Source organism: Corylus avellana, chromosome 10 (genome assembly GCF_965113065.1).
Source record: "Corylus avellana chromosome 10, dhCorAvel1.hap1.2, whole genome shotgun sequence".
NCBI classification, from domain to species: Eukaryota; Viridiplantae; Streptophyta; class Magnoliopsida; order Fagales; family Betulaceae; genus Corylus; species Corylus avellana.
Genome location: NC_142499.1, coordinates 4,730,768 through 4,750,370, shown reverse-complemented (window position 1 = coordinate 4,750,370; position 19,603 = coordinate 4,730,768). Strand labels below are relative to the sequence as shown.

Below are 19,603 nucleotides of genomic sequence, written 5' to 3'. Positions count from 1 at the left end.
TTAAACGCGAGATTTAGGAATTTGTCGATGTGGCATTGTTTTCTAATGGCATGGCATTTTATGACTTGGCTTTCATATAATTGGCGTGATGATTCACCGTATTATGTGTTTGACGTAGTGAAGCTAATTATACAATGTATACACGTCACAAAAAGTTATTAGAAAGTAGTTGACATATAGGCATTTTGTAAAACGAGTTAACATAACTGGACCAAGGGAATTAATTATCTGATAATGATAATAGATAACTTTAAGGATCAATTTTACATTAATCCTATAGAATTCTTTTATAAAAGATCAAATCCATATAGTGATGAAGTTTTTTTTTTTTTTTTCTTCCTTTTATTGACAAGAGAAGATTCCTTATTAATTATAGAATACTTTGATAAATGGACAGAACCTTTTTTTTACAGCCTCCTGTTATTATAGCAAACTGTGAAAGATAATGTTAACAGACAGCGTTATGCCTAGGGAATAGTGCCATAATTGATAAGCATATAGGCATAATGTTAATAACAGCCTAAAATTATAGGGATTGGGCCGTGATATGCTTTCACGTCACCGTTACTCGCGCGAGCACCAGATTCACGCCGTATCTGATTCTCCTCCGTCGTTTTCACTTTCACTTTCTCATGAGATCACAAGCGCCGTCTTTCAAGTAGCCCAATTATACTATTGCCCATATCTTTCTTCATATTAACTAAGTTGCCATTTCATATTTTGTTCAAAATTGCTTGGGCTTCAAACCTTGGAATATCCACACCATTAACCAGAATGATCTACGACATTATTGGAATGGCCAGTGAGTAAGAAAATTTAAAAATAAATAAATAAAGATAAAAAGAAAAAGGAGGTGAATCATTTTATTCCCACATGAGATAAGAATAAATTTTATTCTTCTAAAGAAAACAATGGTGAATTTATATTATTCTTTGAAAGGAAGCTTGGTAAATTAAAGGTTGATTTTGTGTTCTTGATAACACCAAAAATGATAAGACTCCAATTATGAACCATACACTCTTACATAGTGCTTGCCATTTAGCTTCAAATCCACTTCTACCCACCATTTTGATTCTATTTCACATACCCATATCAAATGCTTATTTCAGTTTGACAATAGCAAGTGGGTTGCTTCCCGAATCCTTTATAATTTTTGACATGCATTTACATGTCATTGTAGCCGAAAGTTGTAAGCATTTAACACCTTCTAATCACATGTTAACCCGTGTCAAAAAATTATATGTTTTGCATTGTTTTCTCTCTCCTAATCTTGTATTGATTAAGGGAATAAACACATGATCCCTCCCTTCTTGATAACATGTCAACATTCTTATAACGTGGATGTAATAGAAATCACTAATAGGCAAGGGAATTGTTATTTTCAAAACTTAATTGTGATGCTTCAATGTTTCCAATGATACTTATCTACTAAATCTCATTGTCAAAACAATGTTATAGCTTTTTATATGAGGCATGTAACACAATTATTTATATGTGTCACATACAAATTTAATGATAGATTCATCAATTCACTTTATAGAGATAGTTTAAAGAATGAATTTATTATTTCTCTTTTTATATGGCTTCGTGATTTGTATGTATGGTTTTATATTTATCCTCTTGATATGAGTTCATAGCTTACACTTATCCACTTCATCCTTTTGTTCTCAAAACATTGTTAGGATTTCTTATATGACTCCATAATTTGTATGCACTTATTCTTTTTATATGAGTTTGTGGTGTACACTTGCCTAGTTTATCTGTAACACTCTAATTTTATATAAATAATTCATATAAAGTAGATAGATTAAAAAAAAAAAATTATGGTTACTAAGTTTTACATTGGTTCCTTATTATGTGAGACTTAGAAATTAGAATTATCAATCGCTTTTAGATTGATAGATATGACTAGCGCTCTTCTTAAATCGTTACATGTGATATTTCAGAGCGTCAATTGTACACCTCAATTATAAAGCGGATTGATTATAAAAGATAATCGTTACATTATTCTTTTCTTTTTTTTTATTCTTTTAATTATTGAACAAGAGATATGTTATCCAAATGTGGTTACGACTTCTCATTGTCAAAAATACAATATATTCCACCCAAATCTTTTTTTTTTTTTTTTTAATATATGAGTTTGTGGTTTACAATTATCCACTTCATCTATTTGTTTTTCTTCTTTTTTAAATAATTAAAACGAGATATATTATCCCGTGACTATATATGGAATATTACTTAGTATATTAATATAATATCATCCCTTTCTTGTTTTGGCCTAGCCCCACCTAATTACGGCCTCGGCAAGCGTATTAGACTACATAGATTCGAATCTAGTGGTCCTTAAAGGTGAGAGAGCCTGGAGTCAAACACAATTACACAGCATCCCTTTGATTCCAAAATTGATATCATCAAGATCAAATTAATCCCATTTAAAATTAATTTAATTAACGTAATCAAGGATCTTTGTAAAAGTCAAATTAATGAAGGTTGAATTCTAGTGGATTTAATCCACTAGAATTACGCCATGTGGTCCCCTCATTTCCCACGTGCCGCATGTGACAACGGTAGAAAGTAAACAAAAAACTAAAAGTCTCAATGAAAATTGATAGTGAGAGTGAGAGATACTAACAAGACAATGCTTTCTCTCCTCCGAAAAAAGTAGGCGCTGGGTTTCTGTGGAGGGAAACAGAGACACGTGAGCTCGCATTTGCTTCAATGGCTTTGCCATTTTTTTTTTAATTATTATATAAATTGACGTTACAATTCATAATTACTAAAATAATTAAAAACAAATATTTTTTATTGGGACCAAAAATATGAATGATGGGTCAAGCTTAATTTTAGGAGAAAATGCAGTTTATTCCTCTGAAGTTTCAGAGATTTTTCAATTTTAACCACAAAGTTCAAAAATTGGCAATTTACCCCTCCTGAAGTTTCAAAAATTGGCAATTTAAACTTTCCGTTTAATTTTTCCGTTAAATTGGACAATTTTTTTTTTTAAAAAAAAAGCCTAAGGATAATGATATAATTTTATAAATTTTTGTCCATTTTGTCGAAAAAATTAAACAAAGAATTTAAATTGTCAATTTTTAAAACTTCAAGAAATAAATTGCCAATTTTTAAACTTTAAAATTAAAATTAAAAAATTCTTGAAACATCATGGGATAAACTACATTTTCTTCTTAATTTTAATAAACGACGAATTCGGGAAAGTCATCCTCCCTTTGACTCTTTGGTTCTGTTCCTGATTTTCTGAATTCTTTTCGTACAATTTTAATTTTCTATTTTGGGGTTTCAAAAAGATTACTAGATTAGGTGTAGAATGTAGATGCTATTCTACTACATGGAGGATCGATTCTTTACATATTCTAATTGGCTCTTTGCAAACTAGCTGACTTTTTCTTCTAATTTCTGATGGTTTTTTTGAGCTTCCAGAAATTGACTTTCTTTTTAAATTATTGTGACATAATTCAGTTGGACCCACCCTGTCTTTTCTCCTGGTCAGAACCTCAGCTGATCCATAGAGATTTTGTTTTGGGTATATGAAGGAACTTGGGCCTACTGGCTGGCTGACTGGCCCAAACATTTTTGCTTTTTTGGGTCTGATTCACCATAAACATAGGATTACTTGTAATGTTCCTTTTAGAATTTTGATTTATGCATTAAATCTTCTAATTTGTCATTAATTTTCACATATTTATGATGTGATAAAAATAGATTAAAAAAATGAAAAAGAAAATGGAGAAAAAAGGAAATGAACTACAAGCCATCTCTCGGCCCTTCTCCCCAGAAAACAGTTATGAGAGGAGGGAGATCTCCCTCCTCCTCTCCCCTTCTCATTCTACTCCCCGCTCCAACCCTCTCCCTCCTCACCTTTTTTTTCTTCTTCTTTCTTTATGTTTGTAGGTGTTCTTCGACCAGATCAGCAACTTCAGCCTCTCCGATATACATTCATCCACCTTCCATCGTATTCTGCCGTTCATCTCCTTCGGCCGTTGCTGCTTGCTAGTTATATATTTATGTTTTTGTTTTGAATAAGATGTTTTTTTTTCTAAATCTGCCCTCATGAGTGATGAGGAATAATTAGGTGTAATGAATTATTTCTCACAGGTATGAGAGATTATCTCTCACGGCCGATTCAAATAAATTTTTTTAGGAAATTTGACTACCCATGTCTTAGATTTAGTCTGCTCGAAACATATCTGCTCTTTAGCTATATTTGTACATAAGTAAGCGAAAAATTTAAGTCATAGATAACACCTGATTGCAAAAAATTTTGTTTGTATCTATGACTTTGTAACATCATAACATGTGGCTATAATTTTTGCAGAACTTTATACTTTATGATTTCCGTTAAAAAAATATATATATAATAGGAAATGAAAATGGTAACGTTTAACTTGTTTAAGATTTTGTACGCTCTATCCTTTCAGTTTCTTGGCTAAACAACAAGCACTAAGGAAATTCAATCATATGAGATAAAAGGGTTGATTTTTCTTAAACATCAATTATACACTGATTAGGATAATCCCATGATCAAGCAGCCTAATATCAGGAAATCTCCATCCATAATACTCATTCAGCACAAGGAATCTTAGACATACTTGAAGAGAATGGCTTGGCTTACAATAAAGTATCCAAGAAAACATACATACAGAAGAAGCACCTCCAACCAAGGATTTCAAACAAACCAAAACGGCTTCAGCATCAAAATTCAAAACCAAGAACAGGAACTCGGTTCTTTTCTTTTCTCATTGTGATTTGATGCGATCAAGACTCTCAGACACTGTTGCCATCCTAGGCCGCACCTCTTGATCAAGTTCAGTACAACTGAGTGCAACATGAAACGCTGCAACAACTTGCTTCTTTGCATAAACCTCAGGCAGAAGTGCCGGGTCTATAATCTCCGACAGCGGCTGCTCCTCCCGAAACGCTTTCCTTACAAAACTCTCTAGTGTCTTCCCATCATTTTCTGGTCCTGCGTCTGGCAGCCGGCCGGTCAACATCTCCAAGAGCACGATACCGAAAGAGTAAACATCGCATTTCTGAGAGAACTTGCTGCTGGAAACTCGAACCTCGGGTGCCATGTAAACGGTAGAGGGAGCTGAAATGCTTGAATCCGTTGTAGAGGCAAAGATGGTTTGGTTCGAGTTCAGCTTTTTGGATGCTGAATTGGTAAGTCTAGAGGTGCTCGAAACAAGACGGTTGAGTCCAAAACCAGAAATGTAAGGCTGGAGGTCATCATCGAGAAGAATTTTCGTTGATTTTACGTTGCCGTGAACATATTTTTTGGGGCTGAACTCGTGTATGTACATTAAACCCCTTGCAGTTCCTTGAGCAATTTTTAACCTTGCTGCCCATGGCAGTGGCGGCAGAGAATTGGAAACACCCCCTGCAGCAATTTAACAACATGGTCAATATGATGCTCACAAAAAATTGGAGTTTAAGAGCTCTTAACAAAGACACGATAATTGCTCGTTAGAGTATATGATAAGGATAGAAATCTTTTGTGATAAATGAGAATTTGTTTATCCTAAGTGAAGATATTTGATTAGAATTAGATTACATTAACATTGCTCGTCATATTTGCAATATAAGATGCAAATTTCAGCTACCAATAACATCTAACATGTTATTATATCAGACAAAATGCTTCATTAATCGGAGACCAAACAGGATAGCTTACAGCAGTCCTGTGAAATACACAGCTTAAAACACAAGAAGACAACTGTTGCCCATGGTCAATATTGTTGCATGCAAAAACATGAGAATGATGAAAATAAATTAGGTCTTGTATGCATTGGCGAAAGAAGTGAAATCACTGAAATGGCAGATCAATAGGACCACACCAATCGGTACAAGTTCTGAAATAAACATGAATATACGACGACAGGAGATTTAATGAAGTGTCAGAGAACATTAGGAAGAATACAAAAGAAATGTCAAATTGGTGTACCAGAAACATGTTATTACTGACCCAAAGGAGACAAAACAATCTGAAAGACCCAGAAACATCTGCAATGTTTTTCATTAACTCAAAAGGAGAAGAGACGAGGAGAAAGGAAAATACCGACTAGAAGGAAAAAAAAAAAAAAAAAAAAAAAAAAAAACAAACAAACAAACAACAACTGCTCTTGACCCCTTGCTAATCAACTTTTATTTCAGACACGTGAAGTATAATTATGTGGTTCTAATGCAACTCCGCCCGAATTGAGATGGAATCATGTTAAAAATGAACACACCTTCACAGATGATGGTAACAAGTCACTATGATGCCATTGAACAAAAATATTATAGGTTTTGTACTCATGCAAGAAAATAAACCCTATTTCAAATGCTATAGAAAATGGGGAAAAAAAATCAACTGAATGGCATTCAGTAAGCGGAATAATTCTGTTCAATTGCATCTAATTAAGCCTATGTAATTTGAGACCCATTAACTCAATGTTTTAGATAGTTTAGAGTCGAGCAAAATTGACATTGTTGATTGACTCGAGAGTTGTTTCATGAATGAACATTTCTTTAACATGATCAAGCAGGTCATGGTTACCACTGCAATATCAAATTATTGACTGCAGCTTTTGTATAGAACATACACAGCTGATCATCTCTATTATGCAAGTTATCTTAGTATCTAATTGCTAGCTTTCCATTCAATGGAGCCTATATGTATGAGAGGTTACCAAAAGTATATTGCTATGAGTTATGCTATTTAGTAAAGTTTTAATATTACTATACAACTAAATAATGCGGCAGTAAAATCAACCATTAAATCAGCAACCGTAAAAACAAAAAGGACTGCAAATTTTTAGACGTGACATCCTAGTTGCGTGACATAAGTGTAGCCTAAAAGATCAAAACATAAGCTACATGCCGTCAAGACCAAGCAAATTCAATACAGTATCAATACATAGCCAAACTCTTAGGATCTGATTCCAAAGCAGCTTTTTAAGTTCAAATCAAATCACATGCTATTAAAAAAAGACGTATGTATTTGTTTTTTTATAAAAAAGGTAGGTTAAATCACGTGCATTCTTTCTGCAGAATTCTATTTGACCTGCTTGAAAAAAACAGTCCCATTTTTGGAGACGCCGAAAGAGTGAAAAAAGCTGTCAACGCAGCAATGATGAAAGGGGACAGTTACCATGCAGTGCAGTGTACAAGCTCCCATTGCGAATGTAATCCGTGACCAGCAGTTTCTCATCATTGGCGTAGTAATAAGCTCTCAACCGCACGATGTTGGGGTGGTGGACCCTCCCGATGGCCCCCACCTCGGACTCGAAATCCTTGAACCGCCACGTGGTATCATCTTCACTCAACCGCCTGACCGCAACAACCGTAGATGCCGCCGCACCGGATCCCCTCCCGGCCACCACCTTGTACAGTATCCCACTCCTGCTCTTCCCCACCACGTACGCCGATGCCCTCAACAAATCCTCTAGTTCCAGATTAAATCCCTCGTCCACCGCCACGAATTTACCCTTTTGCCCTTCCTCTTCCACCTCACTCTCCACTTTCTCTTTCCCCGTTTTGCCCTCGCCACCCTTCCTCCTCCTCAACTGTCTCCGAAACAGCCATACTGAGACCGAAACGGCCGCCACCACCACCGAAATGCCCGAGATGACCCGTACGGCGACCGACCCACCTTTCTCTCTCCCTCTCTCCACACCGCCATTTGGTAACCGAGGGTCATGGTTATGGTCTCCGGGGTTCTGAGGCTCCTCGGCGCTTCTGAAAACGTTCGGGTTTTGGGCTTCCGGGCATGGAGTCTGCAGCGGAAACCCACAGAGGCTAGGGTTCTCAGAGAAAGCCGTGGGGCCCTGGTTTAACAGCGACCCCACCTGAGGAATCTTCCCGGTGAGATTGTTGTGCTGGAGATCCAGGCTCAGCATCACTGGGAGCCGTCCATACTCCGCCGGAACTCCGCCGGAGAATCCATTGTACGACAAGTTAAGGGTTCCGGAGAGGTTCCCGAGCTGGCAGAGACTTTCGGGGAGAGACCCATTGAGTAAGTTGGAGGACAAGTCGAGGTGTCTGAGGGTTGTGAGGGCAGCGATTTGGGGCGGGATGGGGCCGGAGAGAGAGTTGTGAGAGAGATCGAGAGAGATGAGTCCGGTGGCGTTGAAGAGACGGGAAGGGATGGGCTTGGAGAAGTTGTTGTGGGCGAGAGAGAGTCGCTTGAGGGAGTCGAGGAGGCCGAGCTCGGAGGGGATGTAGCCGGAGAGGCCCTTGTTGGGTAGAGCGAGACCCGTGACGCGGTTGTGAGCACAAGCAATGCCGGGCCAGTGGCAGGGGGTCGGGTCGGACTCAGACCAGGACTCGAGTACGCGGGTCGGGTCGAAGTCTATGGCGGCTTTGAGAGCGAGGAGGGTGAGGCCGTCGGGGGTGAGAGAGGAAGAGAGCGGAGCACTAGAGAGGAACAGGAATGTTAGAAATGAGACTAAATGGAAATGGAGGTGAAGAAGCATTTTCTTTATTCTCTTCTTTCTTTGTGTTTGGAAGGGAATCGATAAGTGCCACTCTCTAATGGTTCATGTCGTTTGTCTGCGTTTCGCAACGAGGAGTTGCAGAGAGAGAGAGAGAGAGAGTGAGTGAGCTCTGTCTGAGAGAAGAAGAAGAAGAAGAAGGGTTTTCTGAGTTTGAAGTTTGAACTTCGGTGAGAAGCTGATCTCGAGGTGGTAACTGGTTAGCCACGTGGGGATACTGTTGTTTGAATTTTTCTGACCGGCGATTTAAAAGAAGACACCTGTCTTTTTTGGAAATTATATAAAATTATTTCAAACTAAAACACAAGGCAATAAACTAATTAAACAAAGTCCTCCAATCAAATTTGAAATTGAGAGTGAAAGTCCAGCCTATATAAATATAATCCGAAGATTATTATTAATTTTTAGTTTATTATTTCATATTATCCATTGTTGGTTGGTTTTATTAGTTAATACGTTTCAGGCACTTTATTCTTCTTTTTGGATTGCAATAATACCCAAACCACCCTTTTTTGTATACGATTTTTAGCCGTTTATTTTAAATGATTATCAATTCGAATACAACATCCCCCAAAGTTGATAATAAAATTTTTTATTTGGATACGTGTAAAGTCATGATTTTCCCACGGAAAGGAGGGCTGTGAAAGATTGGGGACTTATCACAAAGGGTTGGACAGACTTTTTCCTTAGACTTATAAAGAAAAAAGATTTTTCTTCTTTCATTATGTGGTTGGAACAATGAGAAGCATATATATATATAATAAAGTTTTTGTTTTACTAATTTTAATCTATTAAAAAATGAAAAAAAAAAAGAAAAAAAGAAAAGGAGAAGCATAAAGGTGCCCATAAAAAGCGGTACGTAGGGACAACTTCTGTAATTAAGCGTGTTCTGCGCTTCATACGTATATACAGTCTATACAGAGATCTTTATGTCAGAAAATCATTCAACAAGGACACATCACACATGTTGCGAGATGAGTCCCACTTTTCCAGTTCCCATACTTCACTACAAGGCTATTTAAGTAAATGTAACTGAGATTTTTTTGGTTCAAATTGAAAGGAGAAAAGACGAGCGAAAATTGTGTGTCCATGTCGCATAAATCCATCCATGCTTTGACAGGAGTTCGTTTTGTCTCTTTAAAATGACAATTCATGCTTTGTGTAAAACATTAAACGACCTTGTGCTGTCACTAATTGGGACAACCTAGTTTTGTAACTTCTCCCTAATCGACAAATTTGTTCCCACTAATGACGTTTGTGACCTTTGGACGACGGAACATGATTTTTTTAGTTCAATTAGTTCAGAGGAACTTTATTTAATTTCTTAAATTGTCATTACTTTTATATAATGTCTTTTTTTTATTGTTCAATTTCTCTCAATTTAATGTATTTAACAAATTTATTTCCACTAATGACGTTTGTGACCTTTGGACGACGGAACATGATTTTTTTAGTTCAATTAGTTCAGAGGAACTTTATTTAATTTCCTAAATTGTCATTACTTTTATATAATGTCTTTTTTATTGTTCGATTTCTCTCAATTTAATGTATTTATCATTTAATTTTTTGCAATTTTACTCTCTCCGTTAACCTTTTTTTCAAAATACCTCATTTGTTTTAGGAAGAAAAAAAAAGAAGGAAAAATTACACATGCCTCAATCTTTGCAAAAAAAAAAATCTAAAAAGGGTATTTTGGGAATTTTATTTTATAATTTAACGAAAAATCCTAACGGAGGACATTGATAAAAAATAAAAAATTTGATACACTAAATTGAGAGGTTTTGAACGTTATGGAACATTACAAAAGGGTTGACAATTATGGAGATAAGTGAAGTTTCTCCCAAATAGTTCTTTATAGTTGATAGGTATTTTTGTCAATTCCTTGTTTGTTTTTAAATGCTCTTCAACTATAAAGAACCAACTCTTCTTGAGTTCATTTGAATAGAGATGATTCGAATTCTTGGACGACACATAGCTTTGTCTCTTAAATTATTTTCTTCCTTTTATTTATTTAAAAAAATATTAACAAACAATTTAAAACACTAAAAACTTAAATTTATACTTTAATATCATAAATAATGCTACTTCTCACACAAATTTATCATATCGACTGACATGAGTGTTTTAAATAGCTTATAATGTCAACCACTAAAAAAAAAAAATAAATAAATAAAAAAACGTTAACAAGAACCGTTTTGTGCATTATTATTATTATTATTATTATTTTGCAAATTTAGTAAGTTGTTAGTTGTTTGGGTTGAAAAAATTTGAATGTCTTTGAGAAATAATTCAAAAAATGAAGCAGGTGGCTTGGTTGGAGATTAGGAAATCGCATCTCTCAGACAGACACCTACCGTTACTGTTACATACCAACTGCTTCCCGTTTTGTTTTACCGTCTACTTTCCCAGCCCCGGCGAGTTCCCGGCATATCGATTTGAATTAGGAGTGTGAATCTACATGCACTCTGGGATAAAACTTACGATAACTCAGTGGCAACATAGATAATAGTAGATGGGTAAAATTTAATTGCGATGATTACTCTAATTTCACTTCAAATCATTGAATTATAGATTATTATAATTATTATACCAATTAATAACAGTTTTGGGTTGGGGGGGGGGGGGTAAATTATTGCAGCAATTCAAGTATCTTTTCCGCCCTCTGGACGGCGAGGATTTGAGGCTGAAATTAAACAGTATAAAAAGAAGAAGAAGAATGGAGATAATGGTGAAATGCGAATCTCGAAGACCCTCGACGACCACCTGAGCAGTGAGTAGTCGAGTGCCACTACTATATGACAACAGAGGAAGGCCAAAAAAGATACCCCAATTTCCACCAGGCCGATTATACTTTAAGGACGGCTTGGGGCCCGCCTTAAAGTTGCTCCGACCACTGGCAAAGGTTACAAGTCATTTCAAAATGAGTCCAATAAAAAAAACAAAAGACTAATTACAAGTCAGACCTATCCTTTCAGACGAGGATGCCGGTGCCCTTAATTGTTCCTTACCTCGTCAACTACTCAAATTACATAAACCACCTCCTAAAGCTGCCAAGGTCTCTCCCTCCAGCAAATAAATATTTGCTTCCAACCCCACCACCTATCAATCACAAGATTCACAAGCTGCACTAGCATGGGTAGAAATTGATTGTCATGTGAGATGGTATAGTGGGAGTGTGGGACCCAGTAACCTGAGCTGCGAGGACCACACTCCCACTGCTTTTTTCTTTATAAGTTATTTTATATTTCATGCCATACGAACAGTTTACTTACTGCACTCGATTTATATTTTCCTGCTAAATATTCTTATAATGATGCAATCTGTTTTTCTACAAATCTCTAAACCAATCACATATTGCCATGTCAGAGTACAAAGTAGATTGCACAGGAAAGGTAACTGTTATTAGAATTTAGAAGAGCCAAGGATTAATTCCTGTTGCCCAGGAAAAAAAAATATTTATTCTCGGCTTTGTTTTGGAAACTCAATGACTACAATATGTAGAGTAAAAAGAAAGAAGAAAACATCCACTTTTCTGTCAGTCAAGTATAAAAAACTAAAATCTTGATCTACCACCACCCTTCTTTCCAGGAATCTGCAGTGCATCATAGTGACCAGAACCATGGTAGAGAACCCTAATTGGATTTTCGTTGCCGTACTCTTGGCCATACTCGGCAATGGATATCAAGCCACCGGCATCTTTATCGTACATGTAGACTGTAATTGGCATCCTGAAGTTAACCTCTATCGGTTAAAAGACTTGATAATATTTTCACTACTACATCATCAAATTGTATGTCATTCGTTAAATAACATTACTTTTATAGTACACTAGTCTGTATATTTATACCTCTAGGAGTTAAGCACCCCTAGGGCAAATAACGCAATCCCCCACAACCCAATAGCACTATCATCACTACAAAAATAATCTACTAAATAGCATTATTCCTATTAGAGCACACTCATCTGTCTATTGATACCTCTGGGAGTTGAGCACTCTTAGAACATATAACTAAATCCCCCACAACCCAATAACAATACCATTACCCCACACACACAAACACACAAAGGGAAAGAGAACATATAACAATACCATCACCCGACACACACACACACAAAGAGAAAGAGAGAGAGAGAGAGAGTTACTTGAGAACATGCGAAGCCATGAATAGTTCAGGCTCACCTCCCCATACATGGGGCTTCCGTATTTGTGAAACATATGTGTCAAAATCTCCTTCGACAAACCTGTTGACATCGTGAAGCCATCAAATATAAGCCACATCAGCAAGAATTACAAGGTATACCCTCCACATATCAAGTTAACTAAAGTTGCTAAACGTTAACACATCATGCTCAAAAACACTGAGATTTCATTCATGGCAACGTGGCATATAAATTAGTTAGGTGAAACTTCTTTTCTGTTTTAATTAATTATTAATAAGAGTTTTGGTAAAATACAAAACAAATATCTTCACTGAGCATAACAGACTAACACAATTGGCATACAAAGTTCTCAGAATGAGAGAAGTATACAACTCGAAAAGCTACCATTCTGTCTCTGTCCTCCTTTTGATAAACTCATCAGCAACCTGAAGTAAAAAGACCAGCACACGTAAGGGTTCCATTAAACTAATAATATCGCAAACAACATAAGCCTGCATTGAGCATTGAGAAAACTAAGCGGCCGCATTTGGTGAAGGTTGGTACCCAAGTGGTCAGTTATGTATTAGAAGCCCATTATTACTTTTGCAGCATTCAGATTTTCTTACAAAAAGAAAACAAACAAAAAGCACATCTACCCAGTAATGAGTAGATGTGCAGTGACTTAATGAAATCAATGCAGTCACCGCAGCGGCTTTGAAGCAAACTATGCTTTTTAGGCTTAAAATAGTAAAAATAAAGGAAAGAAAAATTCAAACCTATTGTCATCATAGTGAAGGAGCATAAACACATACCCTAGCCCGTAGGTCATCTGCTAATTCTCTCTGAAGGCTCTCACTTGGAGCTGGCTTCCCAGATTGTACACAAGCCCCATGAGCAACAGAACGGAACAGACATCTCCCATCTCCAGGTATCCCTGGAGAGAATTGAGCAGTTATCTACACTGACACATCCAATTGAAGTAAAACAATATACACAAGCAGTTTCAAATGCAGAGTTTGATGCACCAGAAACCATCTATAATATTGACAAAACAATGAAACATATATAAGCTACACGAAAAATTGATGCTCACCGATAACAGAGTAGTTAGTGTAGACTTTCTTCCCATGTGAGAATTTAACATGTGACAAATGACAATCATCTTCCTTATCCCCCTTTACCCGAGCGGGCCGAGCTGCTTCAGCATGTGCTGGTTCAGAACTTGAATAACAGACCAGCAACCCAAAAATTAAACCAGCCGAAGCACAACCTTGTGGCCAAGATACCGGCCCCACGTTACACTTGATTCTAGGGAGCATTCCTTGTTTTGGGACCAAAAGCCTCATATTTAAATTTTGGCATGCCAATGAAATATCAAGGTGTTTCCTCTGAGGTCCTTTAGCACTACCAACACATTTAACTTGCAAGTTTCCCCTCTGACTAGAGAAGCAAGATCGAAAACAGCTCCCCTGAAATGTTTGGCTAGTAAAGGAAGGAGAAGATACTGTCCTGGAGACAGACGAGCTACCACAGCTTGTTTTTGAATGCCCAGGGTACAAAAAGAAAGAACATGAACCTGATGGTCTGCGGGAGACTGCAGCACAGATATTGCTGCCCATCTCTGATGGAACACGGGCACTCAGGTAGACAACATTTTTAGCAGACGTACTGATGGGAGAACATACAATCATATTGGCACCACCTGAGGCACAAGTGGAATGCATTATTGGCCAGCATTCCTAGCAGATTGCATTCCATAGCACCAACCAATTATTCGTTTATCTTTGCATACTATGATTAGGCCAGAATTTTAGATTTAAGGCTTCTTATGAATGGATTTGTTTGGGGGTTTGGTTCATGTTGATACTCAAATTGATGCCCTAAAGTCATGGTTACTAGGTTTCACGGAAACCTGAACATTCAAGCCAGAGAGTAATTTAATTTGTAGTTCAGATTGGTTCATCCACAACTTGATGCCTTAAATTCATGGTTTGATTGAGGTTTGTTGACCCTATACAACAAGACTAAAATCCCCCAAACTAAGAACCAGGCAACAAGCCTAGAAGTAGCCTATAACATCATATTGTATTAATACTAACCTTTAAGGCATTTCATTTTAGTTGAGATCCTCCCACCACTCAATTATGTATCATATAGATTTATCTCAAAAAAAACATTCAAACATGGAACATAAGATGCATTAAGTGAAACATTAACGTGCATACACAAAAAAATAGATTAATGCCCTCTTTTTCCAGCTTCATACACAGGTCCGTAATCTTGGACCATAAATTTTAACATCATTAGCAATTAGCTTCAAAACTACCCAAACCAAACATGATGGTCTTTTTCCCTATTTATCCCACGAGAATCTAGACTTGTATCATACTTAAGCATCCTATCAGGTCCAAACTAACATATGAGAAGATTCCAGTTTACACATCCCTATGCTTATTATTTGGAACACCTGGGCACTTATTTTTCCATTTTGATTATAAACTACCCTAAAATTGACTAAACTATGTGACAAGAAATATATTTCTTCAGGTTCTTAAACTGACAACCTTCTGACCACAAATTTTAACACCATTACCAATCAGCTTTGAATCTACCTAAGCCAAACAAGAGAATCGAAAATTGCCTGATACTTATGCGTCCAATCAGGTCCAAAACTAACAAATGAGAAGACTTCAATTACTTGAAACGGTTGAGCATGCTTGCCAAGTAATTATTTTCCATTTGATTATAAACTGCCCTAAAATTGATTAAATAAATAAAAAGTTTCATTATTGGAAGCAGAAAAAAGAAAAGCTCTAGGTTATACACAAGATGAACCTACCAAATGAAACAAAAAGGAAAGAGAAACAGCTAACTACTGAGGTTCTGTCAATGAAATCTGGCAAAGAGAAGGATGAAACAAAATTAAGTGAAGCACATTCGTGAAACTCAAAAACGTAAAGACACCAACTTGAACTAGTCAATGAAATCTCCAATACCTCAAAAGCTCCTGCTGTTATGCTCCTCAACTACCACTTAAATTATTTCAACTGAAAAATTCATTGCTTACCTGCAACATTAATAGCAAATAGAAGTCGAAAAACTTGGAAAACCCCACAAGTCCACTCTTTAAAGACTACAAGCCTGCCCAGGTTTTGATGACAAGCATAGTAATTTACTAATTTATAGGATTCACAACATTACCAGCCAAATCCTTGAGGCAATTTCACAAACTAACCCTAAAAGGAAACCCTACGACCCTAGTATCATTAATTTTAGCCATGATCATGAATAACAAGAATTATTTGAACCACCATATCAAGAAGTTGCTATGGCAAAACTAATTCAGAAAGAAATCCTTGTTTACTCAGTCTGGCTGTGAAGAGAGCCCTTAAATCTAATACTTCCTTCGGAAAAAGCTGCAAAGTATTGATCTCAATGCCATTGAAAACTATCATTCAATTGCTAATGAGCTCTAGCGCAAAAGACACCGCCAAACCCCATAAGAACAAGTAAATTACCAGTCAAAAAAAATTGTGAATCATTGTTCAATTTGAGAGTACAAACTCAAATTGATACTAGTTAAGCATTATCCCTTAACAACCACAATACCCAGGAAAAATATAAAATAAAGAGGCTATTTTTGTGTCAATGAGCAAGTTAGAACCAAAAAAAAAATTGGAATTCAATGTTTACATTGTCCACTATCAAATGCTTCAAATTGCAATAAGTATGAATAAACAATAACAAGTAAACATAGATAGAAGGTGTACATGTTGAAATCGGGCGGATAAAGGGAACCAAACCTGTTGAATTCTGAAATGGCGAGTGATTTGTAATCTGTGTGGAAAACCCAGAAAGGGAAACACGTGCAACAGCAAATTACTGCGGAGAAAAGCTATACTTGGGAGGATTCTAGAAGAGCGAAGAAGGGTCTTGAAGCAAAGAATTAGAATACCTGCAAAAGTTTTCTATGTTGAACTTACCCCAAAAGAAAAAAACCCACGAGCACTTAGAAAGAATAGAAGAGAATCATAGTAGAGAAGCAAAGAGTTTTAGATTGAGATATAAGCCGCGTCTTTTTGATTCGTATTAAGATTTGTAACTTTGAAGTTCCCCTAATCCCTTGTAAAAGGCTGTTCACTTGGAGCAAGAACAGAAGGTAGCAGAGAGCTGAGAGATGGTAGCACGTGGATTTTATTTTTTCCTTTTTAAATTTAAAAGGATGTGAATTTCTCTTTTTATATTTTAAAAGCTATAAAGAAGCACATAAATTATTGACTTGATACAATTCGATTGAGACCTGAATTTTTAATTTTTTAATTTTTTACAATCTTTGTAACATTTTTTTTTTTTTTGAAGGGACTTGGTAAATAGTGAAGTAGTGATGTTTGAGAGAATATACAGACACTGTAAAATTGATTAGGAAATGAAATCGAAGCCACACATTCATCACATTCATCGAGGGTTGGATGATCTTTTGATGGTGTTTGATAAATGAGTTGTCCTAAATATTATACATTGATGTGAAAAAAAAAAAAAAAAAAAGGTAAAAATGTTTTGTATTAAAAAAAAGAAAAAAATGGTATAGAAAAGTGAAATGTTTTGTTTTGTAGTGATTTTTTTATTTAAATAATAATAAAAAATAAATAATTTGATATAAAATGTAAAAAAAGTTAAAATATTTTAATGTTGATGTGATATAAAAAGTGAAAAAAGTTAGTCGTTTACCAAACAGAGCCGAACGAGACAACCTCAGTATCATGTTCAAGTTTGGTGTTAGTACAGTTTTCGGTATGGTGCAAACACTGAAACACACCTTTTGAGATCAAATTTGAAAGAACAAATAAGGACGCTCAGTTTGTTCTTGTGAAAAAAGAATGCGGATGCTCTCAATATTTCAGTCCAGTATTATATTGGGTGCTTTGCCTATTTATAGGTTGATTAGTGGTGTCCCATTGGGACTCCATCTTCTACCTCCATTCAGTCTTAGAGCTTGAGTTGGATTGGGGGTCGTGGTTGTATCTTTCCATGTCTATATTGGATGGAGAAAATAACTATCCACCTACACTTTAAACTTAAATGTTAAAAAAAATGACACTTTACTCTTCTAAAGTATTTGACATTGATACTTGATTCTCATGAAATACGCTTTATCCTCTGAAATATTTTGAATTGATACTTTACCCTCCAAAATAACTAAGTTTTGGGGAATAAAGTATCAATTCAAAATACTTCATGAGAATCAAGTATCAATATCAGATACTTTAGAGAGTTAAAGTGTCACTTTTTAAACATTGAAAGTTCTTAAAGAAGACGGGAGTCAATTACCGCAAATCAGGGGCTAGTTTGCCATAAGGCTTGGACGTGGACAAGGGGATGCTCGGGCGATCCTTAGTGTCGGGCTGAGTTTGGTAGCCTCGGTACCTTCCTCTTCTTCTTTGTGGGTTGGGCTTCTTGAGACCTAAAAAAGGCTACGAAGGTCTTTCCTTCCTGGCCCACTACTTTGTCCCTATTTCATGAGCCCGCGGTTATCTGGGATTAGCCAGGCAGTTTAATTTCCCAACAATTGGAATTGGGAAGGTGCTGATGATGGTGATGCTAATTTATTTATTTATCGGGTAATCAAACATCAATAAACCCATTTTTAATGTAGACTCAGTGACTCACCACCTATTCACCTCACCTTCTCTTTTATTTATTTATTATTTTCCTCTCTCTCTTAATTAATAAAAAAAATTCAAATTCTCGGCATTCAATTTACTGTCCACCTGGATCTTACTCCACTGTTGACAAAAAAAAATTATTAGCAAGCAATTGTGTAAAAAATACGCGCTAATAATAATTATAAAAAAAAATTTACTGGTACTTGTCTTTTACACCAACATGTCTTGAACCGGCATACATGCCCCGGCCCATAAAATAAGAGCCGACGTTTTTATTTATTTATTTATTATTATTGTTATTACATTTTAATGAGCGTCGTAAAAATGTAGTACCAAACATTACTTGTATACCTTCATCCCTCGAGTCGTGCAAAACCTACAGCCGTCCGACAATTAATCAAAATGAAAAATTTGATTCAGTTGTACCCAATCATTCTTACATATTAGAAAAACTCATGTTTTTGACAAAAACAAAAACAAAAAAAGTTTCTACCACAGAATTATTCATAAAATCATATGGACCATGTATTTACATGCATGCATCCCACAAAATAGGCAATCCTCACCCCACGCAAAGCCATACACGTAAAAGTCTTGCTCAATAGTCACATACTATTTTTGGCTCAAAGAAGCATATATATATTCCTCCCATCACCTTCATTATTCCTCAGGCCTGCAAACGCAAGAGATTAAAGAAATCAAATTAAGATTGTTTCTTTATTCTCCAAGGCGGGTCTCGATCGGAAACGTCTATTTGTTTCCCCATTTCCAACAAAAAGAAATAGTCATATCATCATCATGGGTATCAAGAAGATCTCCTGCGCTGTTGTCATCGCCGCCGCCGCCTCCATGAGCGCGGCAATGGCTTTCTCTGAGGTCCCGGCTCCAGCCCCCGGCCCATCCAGCGGGTCCACCGCCACCTTGCCCCTTGTTGGGTCTTTGGTCGGTGCCTCCCTTTTGTCTTTCTTCACCTATTACTTGCAGTAAGCTCATCACAAAGAAGGATAGATGTTAGAAAAGATGAAGGACATGAGAAAGAAAAGTTAAAGTGGTTCAAGAACAGTGAATTTGTTTTTCTTTTGGGGCTGTTGGATTTTGTTTTTTTTTTGTTTTTTTGCACAGGACAAACAAAACCAGAAAGTTGTGGCATCTCAAAGACTTAAAATAACAGTTTCTTTGTTCCGGATAAAGGGACCTCTTTTTTCTGTTCTTTTTTACTTTTGTGGATGAAGATTCAACCTCCCTTCATGTTCATGTGTTGATTCAAACTTTATTTTTAATAAGCTAGCGAAATCCGTCAACCCATAAAAT

At 36.3% G+C, this 19,603-nt stretch overlaps 3 protein-coding genes across 7 annotated transcripts; 1 reads left to right on the top strand and 2 right to left on the bottom strand.

Moving 5' to 3' along the window:
• Window positions 1–4,459: 4,459 nt before the first annotated feature.
• Window positions 4,460–8,642, bottom strand: LOC132161763 (receptor protein kinase-like protein ZAR1). Its single transcript, XM_059571945.2, has 2 exons — window positions 7,148–8,642; window positions 4,460–5,395 (listed from the first exon to the last, which is right to left on the bottom strand). Exons 1-2 carry the CDS (start codon window positions 8,469–8,471, stop codon window positions 4,755–4,757), a joined length of 1,965 nt encoding a protein of 654 aa, XP_059427928.2. The 5' UTR covers window positions 8,472–8,642; the 3' UTR covers window positions 4,460–4,754.
• A 3,226-nt stretch (window positions 8,643–11,868) lies between these two features.
• On the bottom strand, window positions 11,869–16,825 carry LOC132192305 (Cysteine proteinases superfamily protein). 5 transcript variants are annotated; one of them, XM_059607596.2, is made up of 8 exons: window positions 16,433–16,825; window positions 15,626–15,696; window positions 15,469–15,525; window positions 13,723–14,331; window positions 13,442–13,563; window positions 13,035–13,075; window positions 12,633–12,731; window positions 11,869–12,217 (listed from the first exon to the last, which is right to left on the bottom strand). In XM_059607596.2, exons 4-8 carry the CDS (start codon window positions 14,318–14,320, stop codon window positions 12,043–12,045), a joined length of 1,035 nt encoding a protein of 344 aa, XP_059463579.2. In that variant the 5' UTR covers window positions 14,321–14,331; window positions 15,469–15,525; window positions 15,626–15,696; window positions 16,433–16,825; the 3' UTR covers window positions 11,869–12,042. The 5 variants fall into 5 exon arrangements, with proteins under 5 accessions (XP_059463579.2, XP_059463578.2, XP_059463577.2 ...); XM_059607595.2 differs by lacking the exons at window positions 15,469–15,525; window positions 15,626–15,696; XM_059607594.2 differs by lacking the exons at window positions 15,469–15,525; window positions 15,626–15,696; window positions 16,433–16,825 and having other exon boundaries at window positions 13,723–15,460.
• Window positions 16,826–18,980: 2,155 nt separating this feature from the next.
• On the top strand, window positions 18,981–19,476 carry LOC148583274 (uncharacterized). Its single transcript, XM_088511466.1, has one exon. The coding sequence runs from the start codon at window positions 19,091–19,093 to the stop codon at window positions 19,277–19,279; it is 189 nt and encodes a 62-aa protein (XP_088367592.1). The 5' UTR covers window positions 18,981–19,090; the 3' UTR covers window positions 19,280–19,476.
• Window positions 19,477–19,603: the final 127 nt, after the last annotated feature.

Excerpts from the sequence above, each read along its gene's own strand:
- LOC132161763 (XM_059571945.2), bottom strand. The coding sequence starts at position 8,471 with ATGCTTCTTCACCTCCATTTCCATTTAGTCTCATTTCTAACATTCCTG. Across the intron at positions 5,396-7,147 it reads CTTGTACACTGCACTGCATG|GGGGTGTTTCCAATTCTCTG; the intron begins GTAACTGTCCCC and ends AAATTGCTGCAG.
- LOC132192305 (XM_059607594.2), bottom strand. The coding sequence starts at position 14,353 with ATGCATTCCACTTGTGCCTCAGGTGGTGCCAATATGATTGTATGTTCT. Across the intron at positions 13,076-13,441 it reads CAGATGACCTACGGGCTAGG|GTTGCTGATGAGTTTATCAA; the intron begins GTATGTGTTTAT and ends TTTTTACTTCAG. Across the intron at positions 12,732-13,034 it reads AGGAGGACAGAGACAGAATG|GTTTGTCGAAGGAGATTTTG; the intron begins GTAGCTTTTCGA and ends CGATGTCAACAG.
- LOC148583274 (XM_088511466.1), top strand. The coding sequence starts at position 19,091 with ATGGGTATCAAGAAGATCTCCTGCGCTGTTGTCATCGCCGCCGCCGCC.